This window comes from Coturnix japonica, chromosome 12 (assembly GCF_054131305.1).
Source record: "Coturnix japonica strain WE chromosome 12, WE-NBRP24, whole genome shotgun sequence".
NCBI lineage: Eukaryota > Metazoa > Chordata > Aves > Galliformes > Phasianidae > Coturnix > Coturnix japonica.
The window spans coordinates 22,225,155-22,235,414 of NC_140674.1; the positions used below are offsets into that span (position 1 = coordinate 22,225,155).

At 58.5% G+C, this 10,260-nt stretch overlaps 1 protein-coding gene across 2 annotated transcripts; it reads right to left on the bottom strand.

The window, feature by feature from the left end:
* Positions 1-1,238: 1,238 nt before the first annotated feature.
* P2RY1 (purinergic receptor P2Y1) lies at positions 1,239-4,305 on the bottom strand. Of its 2 annotated transcripts, none has more exons than XM_015872223.2 (2): positions 4,139-4,305; positions 1,239-3,940 (listed from the first exon to the last, which is right to left on the bottom strand). In XM_015872223.2, exon 2 carries the CDS (start codon positions 3,870-3,872, stop codon positions 2,784-2,786), a length of 1,089 nt encoding a protein of 362 aa, XP_015727709.1. In that variant the 5' UTR covers positions 3,873-3,940; positions 4,139-4,305; the 3' UTR covers positions 1,239-2,783. The 2 variants fall into 2 exon arrangements, with proteins under 2 accessions (XP_015727709.1, XP_015727710.1); XM_015872224.3 differs by having other exon boundaries at positions 4,143-4,284.
* Positions 4,306-10,260: the final 5,955 nt, after the last annotated feature.

Below are 10,260 nucleotides of genomic sequence, written 5' to 3' on the forward strand. Positions count from 1 at the left end.
CTGGTCAGCAATGGGCTCTGATGGCACAGGGTGGGGCTCCAGCCATTGCTGCAGTGCAGGGCCTGAGGTGCTCAGTGAGCTCCGCTCACAGCTCTTGGCCAACATCTCATCACCTCTGTGTTCTATGGGGTGGGTTCAGAATGAAAAACAGGGTGGTTCAGCTGGAAGGGACCTGCTGATCCTCAGCATTGTTCTATGAAGGTGCCCGTGCTGACAGCAGAGCCTGCGTGTATTTCATCCTGACTTTTGTATTAAAGATTACCACAAGTGAGAGTTAATGGGTGTAAATGAGAAGAAAAGCAGCCCACGAGCAGCAGCAATGCAGTGTGGCCACTGACAGTGACCCCTTCCTGCATGGATCCCTGCACGCTCAGCAGTGGCAGCCTTGGGCTTACAAAGAGCTTCTTACCTCAGGCTGCTATTGGCATCCTCTGGGAGTGATTGCATTCATTAAAAGATTCTCAAATAGAGGAGAAAGAGGCTAGAAGTGTGTAACATTCAGAAAAGCCAACACAATGGACTGGCGATACAGGAGGTGTAATGACAGAGGGACAAGCACTTTAGAAAGGTAGTACAAATTAAAAAGGAAAGCACTCACCAATCTCTGCAGACCTGAGCTTACAGGAAAAGCCCCACCAAGGAGGGATCTCCAACCAGACAACCTTCCCCAGTGCCAGGCAGCCCCTCAATGGGGTCTAAGAGAAGTGCAGCCAGGCTCCACCCCTTCCAGCCACACCACTGAATTGCCTTCACCTGTGCTGCCAGTGCTGCCAGGGTCATTTCCCCAGGTGCTCCATCAGTGGTTCAAGCTGGGACTCAGCAGTTCCCATACAGAGGTGTGACCTGGAATCCTGATGCATGGAACCCCATTTGTAGCCAAAGGTGGGCGCAGCACAGTGAGGGGAGATGAGCTCTCAGCTGGCATTGCAGTGAGATGAGGGGTGGAGGCAGCACTGCCCACTGCCATCAGTGCTTGCCCAGCCTCACACTGCAGCACTTGCTCAGTTGTTCTCTGTTGGTATGAGCAGGCTGTGCTGTTCAGCACTGTTTGTCAGTAGGGATTCATTAGCAATTGACCCCTGGTTGGGGTCTTTTTCCTCTCTGTGTTCTTCACCTTATGGTGCTAAATGAGCTTGTAAAGCCGCTTCAAGAAGCTCTGCTTCCTGAGCAGCATTTAATTTATCAATGGGCAATCCATGAGCTGAAGTTATCTCTGGGTTACATATAAGAGTGAGAAGTCAGGGTGGAATTGAGTTTATTATAAAGATGCTCTGTCAGAAGACACGGTATTACAGTGACTTGAACATGCTGCCAAATTTCCCACTAACGCCCAATTCTGATATGAACACAGAACCACACTTTACAAACTCGACACTTAGTCTCCTAATAAATAAGTTCAATAAATAGGGGTTCTGCAGGCTGAGCTGTGTGTCCGAGCAGAAGCTGCTGCGCAGCTGCCAGGCAGTAAGCAGGGCTGCTCCTGCTCCTGATCCTGCTCCTGCTCCTGCTCCTTACCCACCGCTCGAGTCTGTGAGCAGCGGGGAGCCGCATCACTCTTACCGTGAAGAGCAGAGGAACGAGGATGTGCTGCAGTCACCCCCAGCACCACACAGAACCCAATTCTGCACACTGAATCTATAACGTAAAGCATGCTTTCATAATGTTTTAGCACAATATTTTCAAACACGGTTCTTAAAAACATGAGGAAATGTTCAGGCCGCCCATGGAGGAGTTCAGCCGCGCTCCGACCGCTCTCGTGTTACGCAACATTAAACTAATTTTAGATGACCTATTCTGTGTTGGGAGAAGGTGCACCCCGAGCAGTGGGTTTAGCCTGTGCTGTCTCACAACATCTCGCTAATGCAGCGATTTGTCACAAAACAAGAGATCGGTTCCCTCCCAATACTCAGATGTAGCACACCAGCCGTGTCTCTATCCTCATTTGGATGGCGATTTTCTTGGGAAGCCGCTCGTGCTGCCGAAGGGCCGCGGCTCGGCGCTGCTCCTGCCCGCAGCAGGACGCGGGCAGCTCAAGTAACGCAGCCCCGCTCGTCTGGGAGGAGCCGTTTCCAGCACGCGCTCCTGGCGCTGCACCGTGAGAACCGCAGGAAGCCCCCGGCAGCGCGGCCCGGCCCCGCACGGCGCCGACGGCTGCACCCGCGTGTGCCAGGCGGTGCCGCCCCGCCCGCAGAGCGACCCGTGCCCGCTGCCCGCTGTCCCGGCCGCCCCCCGCAGCATCCTGTGAGCGCGGCGGTCGGCACGGCTCGGCGACGCCGGAGTTCGGTGCCAGCGCTGCCAAAGCGCCGGGCGATCGCCGAGGCCGGGAAGGAGCAGCAGCGCTCAGCCTGCAGAGCCGGCACGCCGTGCGCTGCTACCAAACGGGCAGCTCCGGGGGCCGTGCTGAGCTCCTCGTCTGCATTTCCTGTTTGCAAGGGAGGCCGGCGAAGATCCTTTAGGAGTGTGGGAGCCTGAGCCATTAAAACAGAAGCACTTTGATTGCTTTCTTCCTTTAGGGGATTTGCTTCATTTTACTTTATCTGACACAAGTCAGAAAGAAATGAGAACACTGTAAGGAGCAGCAAAGCTGAATTCTGACATGTTATTCTCTGCTAAGATTAAAATTCTTTCACATACTGTGTTAAGGTTTTTCTAATCTTAGAAAAAGAGCCTTTATCTAAAATGAAAGGGGCCGGGCAGATCATCCCGACACACGCGTGCGGTGCTGTCCGGCTCTGCCAGGGTGCAGGGCTACTGCAAACCGTCCCCACACCTTTTGCATCCATTCACAAACTGGTGTCCCCGTTCTGCTTGTACTCTGCCAAAATATTGAGTGTCATCTCCTCGCTCTTGGACTGCACGTTGGGCTCGCTCCTCCGGGATGACTTACGGGTGGCCCTGGAGAGCCGACGGCGGAAGGTGTCCCCGGCCAGGAAGTAGAGGATGGGGTCGACGCAGCTGTTGAGGCTGGCCAGCCCCCGCGTCACCTGGTAGGTGGCGTACACCTTGTCGTTGAAGGCACACATCTGTGGGGTCTGGAAATCCAGCCTGGCCCTCAGGTTCAGGGTCTTCATCACGTGGAAGGGGAGGTAGGAGACGGCGAAGACCGTCAAGACAATGATGACCAGGTAGATGGACTTCCTCCGCAGAGGAGAGTTGTCCAGGTCCTTGTAGATCAGAGCTTTCACGATCATGCCGTAGCAGCCGAGGATGACGATGAAGGGGATGCAGAACATGAACACCGTGGTGCACATGCTGTACACAAAGTAGCTCCGCAGGTACTCGTCGGCCGTGGTGTCGTAGCACGTGATGGTTTTGTTCCTCCTCACCCCCGTCCCTGAGTAGAAGAGGATGGGCGCGATGACGGCCACCACCAGGGCCCACACCAGCGAGCTGACATACACGGCGGTCTTCTTCTTCAGCCTCCCCAGTGACTTCAGCGGGTGCACGACGCCCGTGTACCTGTGCACGCTTATGCACGTGAGGAACAGAATGCTGCCATAGAGGTTCACGTGGAAAATGAACCTCTGCAGCTTGCACATGACATCCCCGAAGATCCAGTCGGTTTTGTTGAAGTAGTAGAAGATGAGGGCGGGCAGCGTGAGGACATACAGGAAGTCGGCCAGCGCCAGGTTGAACATGTACACCGAGATGCCGCTCCACGGCCGCATGTGGAAGACGAACATCCAGATGGCCACGCTGTTGCCCAAGAACCCGGTGATGAAGACGAGGATGTAGACGGTGGGCAGGTAGTAGAACTGGAAGCCCGTTTTGGTCAGGGAGCACTTGGTGGTGGCGTTCCCCGCGGCCCAGCCGCCGGCCAGCAGCTCGGGCTGCGTCCCGTTCAGAGCAGCAGAGATGAGGGCTTCGGTCATGATCCTCCCGGCGCGCTCACATCGGCCTGGGGCGAAGCGGCGAAGGCTCTACGGGAATAGCAACGCATCTGGAAAGGGAGAATAAAGCAGGGGAGTCGGGCGGGAAGGCGAGCGGAGCCGCGCAGCCCGGCACACCGCGCAACGACCCGCCGCCGTCCGCGGAGAGCAGCGCGGGGTGGGAGCGGTGCGGGGCACCCGGCGGCGGATGGCAGCTCCGCCCGCGCCGAGCTCTTCTCTCCCCCCCCCTCGGCCCCGCGCCGCCCCACCTGCCTCCCTCGCCGCGCTCCGCTCCGCGCTCTCCCCTCCGCTCCCCGGCGACGCGAGGAGGCGTCCCGCCCGCAGCCGTGCCCATGGCGGGGCCGCGACTCCATCCGCCGCCTCACGGCCCCGCGCCGCGGGATGGAGGCAGCGCCCGAGCCGGGCGGGGAGCGGCGCTGGGGGCGGCCCCGGGCAGCGCTCGGCCCAGGGGGGCGCCGCCCCGCACCGCCCCGCACCGCCCCGTCGGGAGGCGCTCCCGGCCCCGCGCCGCCCCGCCCGCGGCCCCCGGCCCCGCCGCGTGCCCGCCCCGCCAGCTCCGCTGCTCCCCACGGTGGGTTCGGCCCCCCCTGAGCCCCCCACGCGCCCCGCTCCGCGCGTCGGTGCTGCTCGTCGTGGCGATGCTCGTTCCGCCGCTCGTTGCCATCTCTCCTCGTTCGCCTCGGATTCAGACTCTCGCCGGGCGAGACGCGAGCCGGTCGGAGCGGCTCTGGGCTTAAAGCCGCGTCTGAGACTGAGCGTTATTAGTGCCTCATGCATATGGATTCACCCCTCAAACTTCGGAGTCTGGCTCAATTACAGGAACGCTCCGTCGAGCTGAACCGGGTCCCGCCCGGCGCTGTGCTTGAGGGGGGGGGGGGGGGGGGGCGTCCGCCCGGTGCTGCCACTTCGAAGCAACGTCTGGAATTCTGTCCTAACGGGCGCTTTCCTGCTCGTACACCCATTTTTCTATAACTGCACGGTTGCTGCTTTGCTGAACTTTAACATGAAAGGAAGAGAAAGACGAGGCGCGGGGCGGGGCGGGGCGGTGCCCTCGGCCGCAGCCTCGGTCCGGGAGCCCGGCACAGCGCGGTGCGAGCCGCGTCCCGCCGCGGGCAGCCGGGGTCAATCCTGGAGACAGACGGGGCTCGTGCAAGGACGGACACTGAAACGAGAAGCTGCGCTGCCGGCCAACGAGCCGCGCTCCGGGCACCGCCCGCTCCCCACGTTGTCCCGGCAGCGCGGAGAGGTGGCCCTCGGTGTGACGCTGCGGTGGGGCCACGCGGGCAGTCGGGGACGGATGCGAAGATGTACATAAGAGAACTGCGGGAGCGCGGCCGGACCGAATCCGTTCCCGGCACCGATCGGCCTTCGGCCCCGAGGGCCGCGTGCCGCCGTGAGGACCCCGCCGCCGTGTGCCGGGCGGAGTTCTCGAGGCGTCCGTCTCCCCCCCGGGCCTCCCGGTGCTTCCATCTCCCTGTTGCTATTTGTAGGGCGGACGCGGCATCGCGATGCTGCCGGCGCAGCGCCCTCGAGTTCCCCGTGCCCGCCTCACCCGCTGCCCCGGGAGGAGCGCGGAGCAGCTGCCACTGCGAGCACCGGGACGTTCCCTTTCACGCGGAGTTTAAGCCCCTTTCACGCAGTTCAAGTCCTCCTTCCTCCCGTGGTCCCACGCTCCGCTTCAAAGTTTGCACGTTCCGGCTGCAGCGCTGCAACGGTTAAAGGCCCGGCGCTTCCGCCAGGGAAGAACGAGGCATATTTTTTAGCAGCCATGCTGTTACATGACTTCATCTGCAGGCAGCAAATTAGCGTCTTCCTGCTTGTGCCACTGATCTGTTCTTATTTTGGAGCACAACCATCCAACATGTTCCACTCGCACCTTTCCTCCGTGCTCCTGCACATGCTGCTGGGAGCCGTTTCCCACCCTTTGCAGCTCTGCATCCCAGCTCCCCTCCTGCACACGCCGGGCTTTGTGATGCCAGCTTCCATTAAACCTAATGTTTTGTTCTTTTAACAGCTGATTTAACTTCAAGGGATGATACATCCCTAATGAGAAATGAAAACCCACTGGAGAGCACGCAGAAATTCCCAGCCGGGCCGATGAGCACCGCACCGCAGCCGTGTGTGGGTGTGCAGGGATGGCCCAGGATGGCTGCGGGGCCACAGCATGAGGGGGAAATGGTGCAGAGCTCTGTACGTTGGGGCGCCAGGGGGACGAGTTGGCCTGAGCTCCTGCCTGGGATCTGGGCGTGAGCATCACAACAGCTGCTGGTGGTGAAGGTGTGGGCACATCTCTGGGTACAGGCGTGTGTGTGTGTGCAGAAAAGTGCCGGCTCGGCAAAGTCTGGTGTAACGGATGTGGGTAAACTCCATGCAAGAGGTGCAAGGCTTATTCATGGCTGTTTAAAAAGGCTTAACAACAGCCTGTTAGCAATGGCTGCTCATCACAGTTATCACTATCTGCCAGCATCATTTTTCTTGCTGAGAGTGCCCGTGCTTGGCCGTGACTTGGGAGCAATGCTTTTGGGAAATGTGAGTGCAAGGTGTGCAAAGAGCTGCTCCAAGCTGAGGATGAGCAATGAGTGAGTTCTGCCTCCTGCCTGCACCCTGTGGGCTGGGGCTGATCAGGGCCCCCCTGCACCACATGCCCCTGTGTGCAGGAAGCCAGGGACGTCAGCGTGGGGCTGATAAGGGCTGTGGGGTGTCTGTAGCAGATCGGGTCTGCGCTGCTGCCGGGAAGCAGCTTGGCTGCTGCCTGCCCAACTGCAGCAGCTGAGCAGAGCCCGGTGGTGTCTCCAGGGTTGGCTGCTGTGTACGGCCATCCCTGGGGGGGTCAGTGCCTCCAGCCCAGGGCACACCCTGTGCACTGCTCTGCCCTGTCCCATCTGGTGGGAGCAGTGCTGCCATGTGCGTGTTGTACCTGAGCTGACATTTGGCTCTTGGCAATGCGAGCCATTGGTGGGCTGGGGCTGGTAGCAGCAATTAGGGTATAGAGTACAGCCCCGTAATCTATAGATTACAATTTTATGGTCAGCAATGGGTAACATGAGAACTTGGAGTGCATAGTCCATACTGCACAGTACCCAGCGTGACTGTCATGCATTTCCAGACAGACAAACTGTGTCTTTTCTTCTCCCTCTCTGATGAAAACTTCCTCATACTATAAACCAAAGGGTAACTGAACTGCAGCTTGGAGTGCTTTCTGAATTCCAGAGCACGCGAGTGGCTCCCGCTCCACACCGCTGCCGTGCTGCACAGAGGAAGCGGCCTCGTGGTCCCAGCCGAGCAGCCACATTTCATGGTTTAAAGATACCAGCGAGTACCAGAGAACTGCTCTCATTTCATCCCAGGGCACTGCCCATACTGCCATTCTAAATGGAATTTCCATTCTCCATAGATAAACCATTTGGTTTGGCTACTGGCACAGGAGGACAATCCCAGCCAGCTTTCAGAGGATGCTCACGTTTCCCCAACAGCCAGGCAGGCACAAGAGCAGGCACTGCATAGTGAGGGAGCCAAGCCTTGAACCCGCTGCCTCGCACACCCAAAGTGCCCTGCTGTGATGTGGGTGGGCACTGCCTGGGGTCTGCAGAGCCGGGATGGGGGGTGAGGGCTGTGCCAGGCAGAGCCTGAGCTGCTTGGGCTGGGGGACTCTTGGGGATCAAACTTTGCTTCCAGGGCTGGAGCCCCAGCAGCCTGGTGCAGAGACTGCTCTGAAAATACACTGGAAAACACAATTGGAATTATCAAATCCTTTTGTAATCTCTAGATTTTATCTGCGAGAAGTTAAAGAAGGAAAATTACCTCTGTTAATGTTCAAACATGAGCGGGTGCGTTTGCTGTTACACAAACCTCTTAAAGTTATTAATGATTGATTTTAATGTCTTGCACTTAATGGGGGCAGATCTGGCTCAGCACAGAACGGCTGGCAGGAGGGACACACTGCCTCGGCCAGGGGCTCCCCATCCATTAATGTTGGATGCTCAGAGGGGCTCCCCCAGCCCCAGAGCCCCCTCCCCATACTGGAACCCCCAGCAGTTGTGTCACCGCACAATGCCACCCATCTTCACTGACTCCAGGCCTGCTAAACATGAGGAATGCAAGAGGTCAGTTCCCCGTGGCCACATGGTTTACAGGAAGCGACTGGGACGTGGCAGAACAGTAAATACAAATTGCTTTCTTCTCATGTCACGCTCCCAGTGCAGCCCCATCCCAGTGCAACCCCATCCCAATGCACAGCTTTAGGAGAGCAGCTGTGATGTGCTGGTGGTGCTGGTAGCAGTGCAGCTGTGCTGTGAGTGCAGAGCCTCAGCTGGCTGTGGTGCCACCCCTTGCCTGCCCCCCCTTGAGCCCTCTGCAGCATCCCCATGCCGTGTCCCAATGTTTGCAGCCCGTGCTGCATGAGCACAGCCAGGGGAGCTGTGCAGGCACTGAACAGGGTCTGGTTCATCATGAATGCAGCACGTTCACTTCCATGGGCCTGGGGGTGCGGGTGGGACAGCAGCTGTGCAGTGGGACAGGGGAAGGGCTCTGCTCCCTGCACTCTGTGTGTGGTGCCTTTCCCCAGTGCCCCCTGGACACACCATGGGCTGCTGTGTGCTCACAGAGGTTCTGGCCCAGCACCAGCCCACAACACCCCGTCACTTCAGGTTCCACTGCAAGACCTGCTCTCTGAGCTGTGCCTCTGTGTTTTCAGACCTTCTCCAAGCACTGTTTCCCTCTGTACAGCTTCTGCTTCATTATTCTGATTGAATCAAGCTGTAGCTGAGGCGGAGGGCAGACTTGCTGGCTAATGGCAGACTGTGACTTGTTTGTACTTCTTGTTATAGATTTTTCCTAATTACTGGCAATTCTCAGAGCCAGCTGCAAAAAGCAGCGAGCAGCCAGTGGGACGTGAAGCTCACTGCATCCATCTCCTGCAGCTACAGAAAGTGCTGCACTCACAGGGCTGCTCACAGTGGAGGCAGAGGGGCCGGCTGCTCTTCAACAGGCATCCACCGCACCCCTGGAAAGACGGGCTCTTCCACCCTGCGGTCCAACTGGGAACACACACAGGTTTGGGGTGAGCAGTGGGAGCACGGGGGCTGTGTGGGACCGGGGCTGCACTGGGGGCTCTCGTCTTGGGGCAGCACTCGAGTCATGCCCTGTGGCGTACAATAGTGCTGCATGAACCTGCACTGGGTGGCTGAGCGTTCTCACCCACACTTCGCTGCAGAGCAAACGCAGAGTGTGATGTGGGGCAAGGAATGTGACAGCCCTCCATGCGCTAAGTGCATGCTGCTGGCCATGGCTATTAGCCTGCTGCATCTGCACGTCGCCCCGTGCTGCACTGAGAGCTGTGCAGCCACATGCGTTGGTTTCCTCCCTGCAAACCATGCTGGGGCCACTGCTGCCAGCTCCTTCCTGCAGCACTGCAGGGCGAGATGGGCCCCATCCTACCCACAGCCCGCGGGAACCAACAGCACTGAGTGGAGCAGAAAGCAGCGCATGCTGTGCTGGGTGCTGCTGCACCACTCAGTGCTGCTCTCCTCCACCTGCCCTACATGGAGGAACACTGCAGCAGGAGGTGCTTCCAGGCAGCTTGGTGTCCCTGTGCAGCTCCCAGGTGTGCACGGCTCAGTCTGCACACAGCTGCAGCCAGGGGGAAGTGAGTGCAGGCAGGTCTGCAGGGAAGGAAAGCAGTTCTCACTCTTGAGAAGTCCCATTTGTCTCCCAAGGGATGACGGAAGGAGTCCATGATGGTCCCAACTTCTGAACCTTCAGCTGTTCCTGCACAGCCTTTGTTTACATTTAATAACTTCTTATTTATCGATGTTCTTTCCCACACAGTTTGCCGCTCAGCAGAAGCAGCTGTTGTGCATGAAGAGCTCTGCAAACAGCACCGTGCCTGCTGGCTGAGCTGAGCCCCTGACCCAGGCACACACTGTGCAGTATGAATGGCGTGTTCCTGCTGGGATCCCTCACTGTGGGCAGGGATGGAGCAAAGGAGCAGCACAGCCCTGGGGCTCCACGCAGCCCTGAGCCAGCTCTGCTGTGCTGTGGGGAACGGTGGCATTCTGCAATGAGTGGCAGATGTCTGGCGCTCACATTTGTCATTCCATAGTTGGAGTCAAAATGTTCGTGTTTTCACACTGCGTGGTGTTAAAACTGAGATGCCGGAACGTGGCAGCTCCTCAGGATGCAGACAGCATTTCTCTGTAAAATGCTCCCGTGCATATGGAAGGAAGTATGGATATCCCATCGTGGATGTGACCCGAGGCTGCGGGCAAAGCCAGCAGGACCTGGCAGCCCCAGCACCCAGAGCTGAGTGCTACACTGTGTGCCTCATCTCCAGAATGGTCCTGGCTCAACAAGAGACCCCTGTTGGCAGCAG